The sequence below is a fragment of the Procambarus clarkii genome, unplaced genomic scaffold, assembly GCF_040958095.1.
Source record: "Procambarus clarkii isolate CNS0578487 unplaced genomic scaffold, FALCON_Pclarkii_2.0 HiC_scaffold_136, whole genome shotgun sequence".
Classification (NCBI taxonomy): domain Eukaryota; kingdom Metazoa; phylum Arthropoda; class Malacostraca; order Decapoda; family Cambaridae; genus Procambarus; species Procambarus clarkii.
In genome coordinates, this window is record NW_027189169.1 from 1,086,972 (window position 1) to 1,102,587 (window position 15,616).

General features: G+C 44.5%; 1 protein-coding gene across 3 annotated transcripts in view; it reads right to left on the reverse strand.

Moving 5' to 3' along the window:
* Nucleotides 1-977: 977 nt before the first annotated feature.
* The window catches only part of LOC123753137 (uncharacterized), a 46,027-nt gene continuing 31,388 nt past the window's right edge, over nt 978-15,616 (reverse strand). Inside the window, exons 3-5 of one of the 3 annotated variants that reach the window (XR_011226728.1) lie at nt 10,408-10,581; nt 4,222-4,491; nt 978-1,121 (exon numbers count right to left, since the gene is read on the reverse strand). Coding sequence is in view for 1 of the 3 variants with exons in the window: in XM_069320452.1 (XP_069176553.1) it covers nt 4,466-4,491; nt 10,408-10,581 (200 nt within the window). In the remaining 2 variants the exon portion in view is untranslated. Of the gene's footprint in view, nt 1,122-1,900; nt 4,492-10,407; nt 10,582-15,616 lie in introns of those variants that run through there. The other 2 variants (XM_069320452.1, XR_011226729.1) reach the window with 2 other exon arrangements.

The window sequence follows — 15,616 nt, forward strand, 5'->3', positions numbered from 1 at the left end:
CCAGAACGAGCAAAAGGTCGGCAGGAAACGGCAAGCACATAGGAGAAGAGGGGGGAGAAAAACGAAACAGAAGGAAAAGGAAAAGATGCCCAGCAGAATTGGAGAGGACGGCAGCAGGAGCACAAGGCTAGAAAAGGACAGAGGACTGTCCCAAGGAGCATCACACTCCGGCAGCCGCCCACTAAGCCCCCACACGGCGACAACGAGCTGAGCGGGGAGGGGGCATCAAGAGGAAGTCTAGCCCAATAGGCCCTCTGCAGTTACTTCCATCCCTATGCTCTCATATCCATCTAATACCCATAGTTGCGTGTTCTGTCTTTTATTTGTTACAAGTTTGTTCACCTCATCCAAAACTGTTGCACCATATCACCTCACCCAAGTGGGAGTACAAGACGGATAAGTAAGACTTTAGTGTTTTCAGGTTACAGTTGTGTGTGTAAACTAAAGTCTTTGAAAATGTTATAAGATATTACGAAACACATTCAAGTGTCGCGTTGGACTAGAAATAAAGATGAATTTTGGAGAATTTATTTTTCAATTACCATCGACAGTAAAAAACATAAGAAAATTCGTGTTAGAATTATTAATCTCACTTTTTCGGTCAAATATAATATACTATACTTCTGCGTTGCCAAAAAAGTCAGGCGCACTATGCATATGGCGTACCAGTATTAAAATAGTATTTAATACTGTTATAAATATAAATGGTAATTTGACAATTTTATCAAATGATGTATAAAACATGACATTTTAAGAACTAATAATGTATGTTCTGTATTATAATTTTACATTTGTAAATCCAAATTCAAGTGAAAATTTGTACAGTGCATATGTATAATACGTATACAATATCTATACAATGCCCTGCTAACTTTTGAAATGTGCAAGTCATATACTAGAGGAACAGCACATTCCATGGATTCTGGGTAATCATCTTCATTAACTGCTTTGTTATCAGTTATGCTGGGCCAAACTGATCAACGGTCTTCGATACTAAGTGCAAGAGATCCGTGAAGAAACACACTGCTGTTGACCAGACCACACACTAGAAGGTGAAGGGACGACGTTTCGGTCCGTCCTGGACCATTCTCAAGTCGTCCACATCTGGAGAGCTAATTTGTCTGAAAGATGTAATAATTCTTCATTACATGCACTGTATATGTGATTATAATGATAAAGTTTATAAAATAATTGCCCAAGTGTAGTTACAGGATGAGCAAGTAATTCCTGAAAGAAGGCACCAAGCCAGGAAGGCTATGTAGCACCATATGTGCGGAATATTTAGAGGGTGCTAAATGTCACTAAGGATGCCAATACAAGAACAAAAGCTCCTAAGGCGAACGATATAAAAGAAATCGGATTCACCAAAAATTCTATTGAGGGACAAGTGACCGTGAGGGGCGGTCGGGAAGCAAGACGCGCGTTCGTCCTGAAAGTCCGGACATTTAACAAGGATATGCACAACTGCAAGAGGGACATTGCAGTTAGGACAATAAGGAGCAGGGTGACGCACCATTAAGTGCCCGCGAGTTATGCGTGTATGCCCAATACGCAACCTCGCCATAGCCGTTTCCCACCGCTGGTTATGGTAGTAGGAGGAAGACCATATGGACACTTTAAGCCTTGAGAGAACGCTGTTTGCTGCCAGTAACAGAAGACCAACAACCCTACCAACGGACAAGGACCGAGGAATGAATAACTGGGTAGAAGTCGGAAAAGGGATAATTTTACGGGAGATGGGACGAGTGTGGATAGCCTCCTTAACAGCAGCGTCCACACGTTTATTTAAGGACACGCCAATATGGCTAGGAACCCATAGTCTACTACCCCTGGAAACAAAGGTGAAAAGGGAACAGCACGTTAAAGAGCAGGATCAGTCAGGTCAGGGTTAAGGGGCATGGGTAAACCGAGTAAAGGAGGGAAGGGAGCTAGAGGACTGATCAGGGACGGACGAGCAGGGTCTGGAGAAGGAAGAGGGGGGGGGGAATAACCGAGGGTCAGGGACAGCAGCAGGAGGGGGCAGAAACCAGGGAGTGCACCTCAGCAAGGGCAGCAACCGAGAGGGAAGCGGGGGCCAAAGAGACCTCTATAGCAGGAACAGGGGGCATAACCACCAAAACGGGAGGGGACGGAGCGAGAGAGTCAGAGGTACGGAGCGAGGAAGAAAGCAAAGCCTTCTTTCCCGCCGGGGAGGATGAAGGAGAGGAGCCAGGCTTACACTTCTGACTCAAAAGACAGGCGTCCCAGCAACAATGTACTGGGCAACAGATTTTAGCATCTGAACATGAGAAGCAGAACGAGAGCATACACGGGGCGGGGGGGCTTGGTCGGCCACCCCACGAGCCTGAGAGGGTATAAGAATAACAGAATTTGACATGAAACGAGAATCAGACATTCATTCACGAATGTGTCCCCATACCCACCATGGAGCAACAATTAGACACAGGACACCCAACAAGAAGCTATCGCCGATCAAGTCGGGGCCCCCTAGGGGTGCGTCACGAGTATACACCCCACAAACGCCACCTTAAGAACCGTCAGTCCGTCGAGATCAGATTCAGTGACGAAAGGAGTTTTTACAATATAAGGGTCCCCTCGCTCACGGCGTTGGGTACTACAGTTCTATGGGCGCAAGAGAATGCGTCCCCAAACACCCTGGCTGCAAAACAGAAGTCCAAAAGAATAATCAAAACTAGCAAAAGGTCGTCAGGAATTGACAATTAGAGGAGAAAAGGGGGGAGAAAAACGAAACTAGAAGAAATCCCTTCTGTAGCAGAACGCAGAGCTGCATATGGCCGTTCAAAGGACTGCCAGCTTCTTTCTGGCGCTTTCCCAGATGCTAAACCCATTCAGCTACAACCTCCTCCAGTAAAGGTTACCAGACCCCTCTATTACCGTCCTATTGGTGATGAACCTGTTAATGAATATGCAGGTGCACCTCTTCCTGATAACTACTCAAATGCTGAAGCCTACATTTCTGCAAAAGATTTATACTCTGGTCGTCGTAATGCAGCTAACAAAAGGAAAAGCGATCCGGCGAAGAATCTGAGAAGACAGCAGCAGGAGCACAAGGCTACAAAAGGACAGAGGACTGTCCCACGGAGCATCACACCCCGGCAGCCGACCACCAAGCCCCCTCACGGCGCCAACGGGCCGGATAAGGAGTTTTTTTTTTTTTTTTTTTTTTTTTAGTTAAAATTACTTCTGCTGTTCTGTTTCAATTTCTGCTGTTCCTACCATCATGTAATTATGATCATTCCTTTTGTTATTACCTTTTTCAATTCATTTATGCATTGATCTCAATTAGTTTTAAGTTTTAGTCGTGTTTTTGTCACATCTTGCCTGAAACGCTGTGCGTATTAGGGGCTTTAGACATAGTATGTATTAGCTCTAGAAATTCAACATTGTAACTCATCTTGTATATATGTACTTTTACCTGAATATACAATTATTATTCATCATTATTAAAGATACGGGCCGCAGAACACCGAACGTACAATTGAAAAAGTAGGGGGACGAAGGGAATATCATAATGAATCAAGAGAGCAGTAGAGTTATGGGCCCCAGCAAAAGCTGGAGGGGAAGAGAGTTAGAGCCACAGAAGCGACCAGAACAAGTGCTAAGCATCGGTTCCTGAAGACAAACACTAAGTGGATAAAACTGCATAATTCGAGGTTAGAGTTCATGAAAATTGGCATAAAAATCACAAATATTCCATTGAAGAATGGACAGAAATAAAGAGAGAACAGAAGCAGAGATAACAAGGGAGAAACAAAGGCAAAGAACAACACAGTAGACTAAGACCAGGATCAGTGAAATCGAGGGCATAGGCAAAGCAAGCAAAGACATTGTAGTCAAGGGAGCAGGAGGATGAATCATGTCAGCAATTACTCCAGCTTTAAATAGGGTTGTTTGCAACAATATTCCACTCTAGAGACTATAATATGTTTAATAACTACATACCTCAGATTTCTTTAGTCTTTCCTTTAGAAGTTTGAGTCTGATTTCCTCCACTTTCTCCTGCAAAAGGGTTCGTAATCTTTGATCAGTGAATTGGGGTTATGGGGTATAGGCAAAGCATGCAGAGACAATGGAGTCAAGGGAGCAGGAGGATGGATCGGGTCAACAAATAATGGATCAAGTCAGCAAGCTTTGAATAGGGCTGTTAGTTTGCAACAATATTCCACTCTAGAGACTACAATATGTTTATTAACTACATACCTCATATTCTTTTAATTTTTTCGTGAGATCTTCGATCTCAACTTTTTGTTCTTGTTTTTCTTTTTTGAGATCTTCGATCTCAACTTTTTGTTCATTTTTTCTTTTTTGAGATCTTCGATCTCAACTTTTTGTTTATTATTTTCTTTTTTGAGATCTTCGATCTCTTCTCTACCCCACACCTTCCCTTCAATTATTATTGAAGGTGAAGGTGTGAGGGAGTCTACATCTTCCCGATACTCCGGGACTATCTCTGATATATCTCCGGTGGTCCTATGGAGAGAGCAAAAGGCCATTAGTGAAACAGAGATGAATCCGAAATATTTTCTCTTATGCAAAATCTAGATTAAAAAAGTGTTGAATGCAATGAAATGCCAGTTTCTGGATGAGCCCCAGAGGCTCCCTGAAACTATCATACACTGATTAATGCCATATTACTCGGTGCCATTAGTCGCAAAGTTCTATTGGTCTACAGAGGGATACAAGCCAGAACCAGGTCTCAAGAGGCAAAAGGAGTGATGGCCTTTGAACACTTCAATGTAAAGTTATTTATACTTGCCACCAACTGGGGAAGGAACCCAGAAAGAGGCAAACCAAAAGACTGCATGGTTAAAACTAAAGACCACAGCCTGAAAATTGCCAAAATGAACCAGCGTTGAATGTAATGAAATGCCATTTTCTGGGCGAGTCCCGGAGGCTCCTCGTAGCTTACTGGACTGATATGTTTCTAGACCATTTTGATTGAAGTTCTTGTGTACCAGGGACCACAAGCAAGAACCTAGCCCCCTCAGAGAGGCACGAGGAGCAATGGCCTATAGAAACCCCCATGTGGTTAGAGGCATTCCATGTGTGCCAATGACCGGGTTAGGCACCCAGAAAGGTAGGCGTCCCAAAAGAAACCTGGTTAAAAATTGCTACCGAAAGCCAAATTATCAAGCAGAACTCCCCAATCTGAAAATGAGCAAACAAGCATGACATCATTACTGTCGTTGTCTGTGCAGCTCCCCCCCTCCCCAAGAGGGGGAAGGGGGAGCCCCAGACCCCCGTGCTGGTCATGCCACCCCAGTTCAGAGGTTGAATATAAAAAAACGTGAATATCTCCGACCGGAAGATTGCCGAAGAACCTCCAGGATTCGCCCAGAAAATGGCGTTTCATTACATTCAACGCTGGTTTCCTGTGGATAGCTCCTCTGGCTCCCTGGAGCTACCTAACCACAGAAAAGGAAAAGAGAGACGTACCTGGGAGGCTGCCGCCATTCACACCAACTCGAAGTTGAGACCACTAGCTGCAACCTGCGACCCATAGCGACACACGCCTGACTAGGACCAGGAACACAAACGAGGTAACGGGCGGCCAGGACCCTGTCCGACCTCCAAAATCCTCGCGCCCAAATGTCAACTCAAGACATATCACCCAAAAAGCAGCAGCTAGAGCAGCAAATTAGCGAACGTCATGGATTCGAGGATAGACCGCAGGCTGGCTGGAATGAATAACCCTGCAGATGACCTGGGAGACCCGAACCCACAAACAGTGGAGGAAACAGAGAACTCTTAGCATATCCCCGGCCACAGAGGCCATGGCGCACGAATAATGGTGAAGAGCCGCAACCGGACACAAAACATGGTGCACTCCCTGGCCAAACCAACCAAGCATCAACCCAACAGCCCTTACGGAAAGCCACCGTTCCATTCTTCGCCAGAAAAGAGGGAGACTGCTGAAAATGAACAAACCTACCACCAGGACAGAAAGAGCAGAAAACCGTGCATGGGAAGAGAGCATGAAGCTTCCCAACCTGACCCCAGAAGCTAATGCCAACAGGAAAAAGAGCCTGAGAGAAACAATCCAGAACTGAAGGAGCCACAACAAACCAAGGAGAAAAGAGAGCACCCAGTCCAAAGACCAGGACAACTCAGATGGTGCATGAGCAGGCCGAAGGTGCACAGTGCATAATGCTTGCGGAACGGAGCGGAAGTAACAACCCTCAGAATGCAAGCAAAAGCGGCTCTGCCAACACCACACGATTTGAGGCAACAGTATTCAGCATCAAAAGACAGTTTCTGAAAAAGTCAAGAGAGAAAGGACAAAACAACCAGATCCGAAATAGATGACAATCTACGAAGGGAGAGAACCCGGCAGAAAGAACACCAGGAAATTTCATACTGTCGCCGAGACGAAACTCGCAAGTGGGACACCATCTGTGAAGCCACCTGATCACCATGCAAGTGGTGATAAACCAGGTCAGAAAGACACAAAGAGCAGAGGAGAAGACCGAACCAGCCACGTACCATACTGGTCCAATCTGCTGAAAGAGGTGGAACTGCAGGAAACTTCGCGGGTTCGAACACTGAACAAGCAGCGCCTGAAACCAAAGCTGGGTCAGCCACCAAGGGGCCAACAGGACTACTCTTCTCTGGGACGGCTCTAAAAGAGCCAGAAGTCACTAAGAGACCAGCACCAAAGAGCCAAGGACCGAAGAGAACCCACACGGGTCAGGCAAGGAACCACCGGAGTACAGTCCAAATGGAGCCTGATCATCGAAACCCGAGCGACCCGCACCCTCTGAAGTGACAGCCAAACAGGCGCGAACTGTGTTGTGAGCCCTACTGAAGGACGGAGCCCACTGCTCCTGGCCGGCCTGGTGAGCACTGGTCACAAAGCCCCAGCCAAGAGACAAGGCATCCATAAACACTTTGAGCGAGGGCTCAGGTAGGATATTCGTTTGCCTTGTTCGGGTAGAAGGTAGACACAGTAGTCGCTTCTGTATATATTTATTGACTGAGATAGCAAGGTATATATCTGCCTAGCCGAGGTCCTTCTACTCTGAGCCTGTGAGGATAACTGAGGCTGCTGGGAGCATGGCTGATGCTCCTCTGTCTGGCATGACGTCGGAGGCCTACTTGCCTGCGATTGGTTACATTTCAACTGACAGAATTTGAGTATAACAAGGAGCCACGGCACTGAACACCGAAAAACACAGAGAAAGCTGGCGATGCTGCAACCAACGCAAGGCCTCCAGAGGCCGAACCCAACAATCATGAGAGAGGTGTAAGGGAGATCCCTGAAGGAACCAGAACAGCTGCTGAAGCCAAACCCGACCCGGCGGGTAAACAAGCACAGCGAAGTTCAGACGTCTGCACAGCTGCTCAAACAACCACTGAGGGACCTGGGGGCCCTCCAGAAACAAAGGCGGGACTGCAGCCACAGCAACAACACCAGAGGGAGAGACAAGGAAGCAGTCCAAGAGTCCAACACAAGACCCAGCCAAGTCCAAACCGGGATGGAACCAGACGGGACTTTCCCAGGGCACCAGGAACCTGAACTCAGTGAACTGGGAAAGAACTATCCCTCCAGTGAGCAGACAAGCCGACTGGCTGGGAGCCCACAACCACCACCCATCGAGGTGGGCTAAACCCAAAATCTAGTAGATGTAGATGGGCCACTACGAACCGAGCAATATGCAGAAAATGCAAGGTGCCAGAGACCAGCCAAAGGAAAGACAAGGAAGACGAGAAACAGGACGCCCCACCACGAACATAACCAGTCTTTGAACCCCAGAGGAAGCAGGTTTATGCCAACACGCTGCCTGCTGGGCCAGAGACACCACCCAAAAACCTGGCCCTAAAAGAAGCCAGATTTGGGACAGTAAATCATCCAGAAGGAAGCCAGTGGTACAGACTGAACAAAACCAGAATGAACCAAAGAACTGCACAGACCCGTTGCAGGACCGAAACAAGATGACCTGACGGAGCGAAGTGGAAAAAGCATACCCCTTGAGCCCCGAACACCCCAAAGGAGAAGTTGGGTGGCTTGCCCAACACCACCATATGCCGGAGGACATGACCAGAACTGCCCACAAATGCAGATGATGAGTCACAATAACGTGGTTGAAATATGTTGACTAAACCACACACTAGAAAGTGAAGGGACGAAGACGTTTCAGTCCGTCCTGGATCATTCTCAAGTTGATGAGAATGCCCACAAATCATGGGACCAAGCGTGGCAATCTGAGCCAGCCACACCCCCAGCACCCTTGCCACGGGGCAACCCATGAACCATACCAAACTGAAGAAAATGAGCTATCAGGGATAAACCTTAGTATGCCTATACCCAATTGCTAGTGAATTACAGGAATAAATCTTAAATAATGGTAGCGAATGGCATGAGCATCTAAGACCTGTGTGGACTTACTAGGAACTAAAGTTCCCTGGATCTCCAAGTTGCCATGAGAGGAGGCAGATGAAAATTTGCCATAACTACTGCACTGCACAGAGCACCTTAAAGCACCCAATCGTGGGTGTGCAGAGCACCATAGTTCTTTTAGGTATAGGGAGTGATTCATAACTCCCGTGGGTACACTGGACTCGCATCCTGTGCCTTAGGATTTCAGTAAATAGACCCCACCTGGAAAAAAAATGGCTGCGAGAGCCTCAGTACCGAGAGAGCGACCAAGGCTGGCGCATACAGGAGCAGCTGACAGTACTGCTATGCAGCTAGGAACCACAGCACCACTTAGTAATTATGAGTAAAATAGGTAATTGAAATTAATTTGTGCTGAGTATCAAAGATGATCCTGAATGTGATAAAGACTATGTACAATGTACATATATCAGCAAATACAATGCTAGTTATGATATTCACAGCATGAGGTATAGACAGCACCCAGCCATTGTTTCCTGCATCTACACCTCATGAACGATCTTATGTTCCTTCACAGTATAACCGTTGAAATGGATTCATATTCAGGATTTTTGTGACAGGAATGTGATAACAGCAGTTATGTAGCTAGTCATAGTGAGATGTGTAGAATATTGGAGTCATACTTGTCTTGCATCATGTGATTGCTGGTGTTGTCTGCTTGTGGCTCCATGCTGCATTTTGATTTCATCGCCATACCCACCAGAACTGCTTATTAGTTTGTTATGGTGCATATAAATGTTGACAGTGTAATAACAGCAAGAACACCATTTGATTGATCTAAGAACATAATATACATGTCACCGTATATGAGCCCAATATTTTTTAGAATGGTGATGCTCCACACATTTAATTACAAAAATTACACAAATTACATGCTATTGAATAATATTACTGCAAAAAACTAGATATAAAACCATTCACAGACGCTGAAATAATTATGTAAAGATGTATTTGGGGCAGCCCCTGCCACACACCGTTCTCGGTCGCTAGGCTGACCTTTGATTCTTGTTCTGTGTATAAACTCAACACACGATCTTTGTGGTTCATTATGGTGCACAAAAATTCTGATAGTTATATGCATGGGTATATAGTGTAATGACAGCAAACACACTTTGATTGATCTCAGAATATAATATACATGACAACCATAACACACACAAATCACAATAGCGTGATGCATCAAATGAACAAATCCACAAGGGCCGTGATGAGGATTCGAACCTACGTCCGAGATCATTCCAGACGCTGCCTTTATCTATTGTAATGAAGTAAGGGCAAAGAGGGAAAACGGCCTATTGACATAGCTCGAGTGCATGGGGGAGTTGTGTAAAACCCTGGTTTGTGTCTCGGAGAGGCTGCAGGATCCAGTAAGTTCAGTAGAACTTCGGTTTCAACTCTTTTGACCATGTCGTAGCTCCGTCGATAAAGGCAGCGTCTGGGATGATCTCGGACGTAGGTTCGAATCCTCGTCACGACCCTTGTGGATTTGTTCATGTCACCATATATGAGCTCCCTAATTTTGAGCATAGCAATGTTCCATACATTGAATTATATAAATTCCACCAATTGCACCCTTTTGAATAATAATAATACAGCAAAAAAACAGAAGAAACGAATGAGAGACATTGAAATAATTATGAAAACTGGCGGAAACTGCCGCCCCACAGAGTGGTGGGGTCCAGAGTCCCCAAGTGCCTATTCACTCGGCACCCATATATTTCTCCACTTCTCAACTCCATCCTGTTTAAAGTGTGTAACTGCACTTTGGTAATTACCACAGTGTAAGGAACAGCCACCGAGGGCCTTTCCCAGTGAGGTGGCATGAATAAATGTTACTGCTCCCTGCATCTCTGTGAGGAGGTAGAGTTCTGATTCTGATCCCATGTAGACCACTAGAACTCTGTGGCTAATGTGACCCAGTAGATGGTAACCACATAGCTTCACGTTACTACAGAGGGCTCCCTAAAAACTCAATACTGCACTGTATTTACGTTTCAAAGAGTTTGTACGTCTTGGCAAATTCTTCAGTATATGCCGGGTTATCCCGGCATACATCGTCTTCACCCGGGTGTAGAAATTTTTTATATTAACAAAAGGCTCATTTTCTTCATATATCTGCAGCAGAGCCTTGTAAATATTTTTACTGTGCAGAAGCACCACACTGCCTGATGAAAAAAAAGAGTACAGACATTAATTTAGTAAAGTACATGGTAAATATACTTGAATTTATCTGAGGGCCAGTAGCACTATGTAATTACCTAAGTGTACCTAAAGTGTAGTTACAGACTGAGAGCTACGCTCGTGGTGTCCCGTCTTCCCAGCACTGTCATATAACGCTTTGAAACTACTGACGGTTTTGGCCTCCACCACCACCTCACCTTGGAGAAGTTTTGGAGGAATTTAGGGGGAGATACATGAAATGAGGATTACAATTAACAACCTGCAAAGTGAGCTGACATCAGCAAGAGAGGAGATCAAATCCCTCAGAGAAAAATAAAGAGGCTGAGCATCAGATTATCATCCAAAGGGAAGGTGGGTATGTAGCATTGGAAGGAAATGCCTCTGTACCTAAAACATATGCAGAAATACTGAGAAAGAGCTCAGATGCAATGGACACAGTGAGGGAGGTAGCCATGCAAGCCGCTACCTCACAGGAAACAGCAAGGTGCACCAGTCAGCTGCTGGAAAGAAAAAGATCAGTGGTAGTTGTAGGCATCAAAGAACGGGAAGGATCCAATAGGCAGGAATGGAATAGCAAGGACAGAGAGGCAGTACATGGGATACTGAAGGGGTTACAGATGGAAGGGGCTGAACAAAACATTGAGAAGGTTTTCAGGTTGGGCTGGTACAACAAGGACAGAAACCGACTGGTAAAGGTGGTGTTTACAAACAAGTCCACGAAGGTTATTCTAGAAAGGAAGAGTCATCTGCAGTATGTGGAGGAATACAAAAAAGTATTCCTGCAGAGGGACAGGACGAAGGAGGAGAGAGCCAGGGCAGCAGAGGCAAGGAGGAAGTGCAGGGAGAGAGGAGTAAACCAGGAAATTGCAGCCCCCAACACAACAGTCCCAGAGACAAGAGGGGGAGCCCACAACCAGCATCCCAGCAATACCAGAGGCGAGGGCAACACCACCACCCCCCTCTGCATAGAAACCCTCCCTTCCCCTCACCCTACCTGCCCCCACCCAAATGCTCACCCAACCCTCCCCCCCCCTCCCCACCCCATTCTGACCCTGTCACCCCTCCCCCATTTCCACAATGTCCCCCCTCCCAACTTTCCCCCCCCCCTGTCCCCCCTCCCCATCCCTCCTCACCCCATAACCTCCATGTCCCCCCCTATTTCCTACCCCACACCCTACCTGTCCCCCCTTCCCTTGAACCCCCACCCCAAAATCCTCTGAGACCCTTCACACCACCTCTCAGATCTTCTCACTCAGGGAACAGCTTTCCCCACCAGCAGAATGCTCCCCACGAAGGGGACAAGAAAATGAACAGAAGAAAGTGAGCTTCAGGGCAATGTACACTAACATAGATGGGATTACAAATAAAACAAGTGAACTCTGAGAACGGGCACTAGAAGAAAACCCAGACATAATACCACTCACAGAAACAGAGCTAACGAAAACCATAACAAACGCAATGTTTCCACAGGGCTACTATGTAGTGAGGAAAGAGAAAGGAGAGGTGGTGGTGGTGTAGCTTTGCTGATAAGAAAAGGTTGGAGTTTTGATGTGGCAACAACATTGTTCTAGCAACAATGTGGTTGCTAGAACAATAATAACTCTTATGACAAGCACTGTAAAAATACAAATGGTAGTAGACTTAATGGCATCTAATTTATAACAAAATAAAGTTGAGAAAAACTATACATTATATATAATGGTAATAATAAGACACATGTGGTAGAAATACTGCAAATGACTTTTTTTTTTCAAAACAAACAGAATAACTGCAGAGTGCAATCAATTATAAATTCTGCGGATATCTACACCTAGCTCATCCAGAGCACTATACAACTCTGGCTCTGACTGAAGGTCCGGAACAGATGAAACTTCATGCGACAAACTATCATCTTGAGAGATATCCTCGTTAACATCTATCCAATGGACATGTGGTGAGTGCACGGTTGAAACGAGAGGTCTAGATCTAAGATTATAATTGCTAGTATGGGGTTGCTGAACATCCAGTGGTCTGTCAACCACAGAAGGTGGTGTCTGAGTAGGAGTATCTGTCTGGGTAAGTTCATTGTCATCTTCCTCATCAGTCTCGTCAACAGTCCATTTTAGCTAACTTCATGTGGTCTAAATGTTCATTTATATACTCTCCTGTTAACAAGTTCTTAAGTCTGTATTTGTTACCTTTAATAAGCTCGATTACCTTATATGGACCCAAAAATTTCTTAGTTAACTTGTACATAGGACCAGACCTGTGTTGGTTAAGTATCATTACTACAGATCCAATAGTTATTTTACTGGGTTTAGCGCGTGCATTCCTTGCTAGAGTGAACTCGGCTGTTGCTTTGGACAGTTGTTCTCGTATTTTCTTGAATACTAGTTGCATTTGTCTACGCTTCATTTGAACAAAATCATCTACGTTATATAAGGGAGTAGGAGGTACGTTAATCAATTCATTAGGGAGGATCTTATCTGTACCATAAAGAATAGCGTGAGGTGTGTCACCAGTAGAAACATTAATTGAAGAATTTATAGCACACTGAATTAAGGGTATAAAATCATCCCAATTGTTGTTATCAAAATTCAACGTGACTCTCAAGGCATCTAACACTTTCCTGTTAGTACGTTCAGCTAGTCCATTACTTGCCGGATGATAAGGCATGATGCTACATTTTTTTGATGTTATATAAATCACACAAGCTAGTTAGAATACTACTACTGAATTCTGGACCATTATCTGAAAGGATTACTTTAGGCATACTATATCTACAAATTATTTGGTCATGGAATGCGCTGGCTATGTTTCTGCTGTTTTGTTCGGGATAGGAACTAGTTCGCAAAACCGTGAAAAATTATTGACCATTACAAGCAAATGTTTGTTCCCTTTCTCTGTTTCCGCAAAATTTGTCAATAAATCCATCGATATTCGTTCCCAAGGAGCTTTAGTTGCTGGGTACACCTGAATTGGATTAGGTCCAGAAACATGTCCCTTGTGCTGTAAACAAGTTAAACATCTGTCAACATAATGAGCAATCCCCTTAGCCATTTTTGCCAAAAATATTTCAATCGACCTTGTTGGAGTGTACGATCCTTTCCTGGATGTGCACTTGCAGGAGCATCATGGATAATTTTTAACACAGTTGGTACCAAGACAGCTGGAACAACTAACTGACAACATTTCCTCGGGGCTGTCCCTAGCTTACTACTCTACACAGTAAATTGTCCAACATAACTAGTTCTTTCAATGGTACTGGCGGTTTATGAATCGGGCGAGTGTCTTGCTTAGTCAAAAATTTAATGACGGGTGCCCATATGGGGTCTTGTCTTTGTTCCGTTTCTACTACTGTAGCATCTAATGCTGGGTAATTTAACTAAATCGCAGCTACGTGTCGAGAAAACGCATCGGCTACAACATTTTGCTTTCCTGGAATATATCCAATGTGGGATTGAATTCTTGAATTGTGAGCAAATATCTTAGCAAACTTTCTAACTGGATTCTTATTTTTGAACAAGGAATTAATGGTTGGTGATCTGTAAGAACATGAACTGGGTAATTATAAATTGTATCCTTGAAATGTTTAAGTGCCCAAACAACTGCCAAGGCTTCTCGTTCTGTTGCACTATAATTTTTCTCTTCTTTAGATAAAGTACGGCTAGCATAAGCTATTGCGTGATCTCTGTGACCTTCTGTTTGAAGTAATGCAGCACCTAGACCTATGTCACTAGCATCTGTAACCAACGTAAAAGGTTTAGAAAAATCTGGTACCTAAGGACAGGTGACGAAATCAAGGCTGCTTTGAGTTTTTTGAATGACTGATCCTGGGCCTCTCCCCAAACAAAGGGTTCATCTTTTCTTTGCAACTTGTAAAGCGGAGCGGCTATAATAGAGAATCCAGCAATAAATGAACGATAAAATCCTACAAGACCTGTGAACTGTCTTACGGCTTCTGCGGTACGAGGTGTTGGAAAATCACGGGCAGCAATAATTTTTGATTCATTCAATGTAATACCTGAAGGTGTAACTGTATGACCTAGGAAATTAATCTTTTGCTTTAAAAATGAACATTTTGCAAGCTTTATTTTTAAATTAGCTTCAGCGAGCTTTGCAAGTACTTTTTCAAGGTTCTGGAAATGAGTCTGAACATCTTGCGACATGATTATGAGATCATCAAGGTAAACTAGAAGCGTACTTCCTATCAATCTACGAAATAGATTTGTCATGAGCCATGAAAAAGGTTATTGGACTACTACGCAAACCAAACGGCATTCTTTTGAAATGAAAATGACCATTGGGAGTACTAAAGGCTGTCAATTGTTTACTTTCCTCATCAAGGGGGATTTGCCAGAATCCCTGCAACAAATCTAACGTTGAGAATACTTTGTTTCGACCAATACTTTGCAACAAATCATTGAGAACTGGAAGTGGGAAACGATCAGGTATTGTTACTCTGTTAAGCTTGCGATAATCGATTACAGGTCTCCAAGTCCCATCTCGCTTTGGTACAAGAATCAATGGAGCGTTCCATGGCGAATTACTCGATTCAAATACATCACACTAACATTTCCTCTACAAGTCTATCTGCTTCTGCTCTCCGAGAATGGGGAAGACGGTAAGCTGGTACATAAATAGGCGTAGTTCCTTGTTTAAGGGGAATTTTATGTGTAATGAGAGGAGTGAGACCTAATTTTTCTCCTGGTAGAGCAACAACAGCTCTATTCTTGTTCAAAATTTTCAAAAGCTGAGCCACAGAGTCAGGAAAATCAGTAGGACTGAGGTGTTGCGCTTGCCACCTCTGGCTTGAGATCCCTGTTCTCCTGGTGTGAGTGTACAAACAGTATGATCCATGGAGACATCATCCACAACTCACACCGGTAACGAGTAATGGGCAAAATCTACAACATGGGTACCAGACTGGAGATGGATATCGGCATTACTTGTGTTTGCGATAAAAAGTGTGACAGTACCATCCTGCACTGTGTGCCAGGAGGGTTCAACAAATGTACCATTCACTTTACATGTTTCACT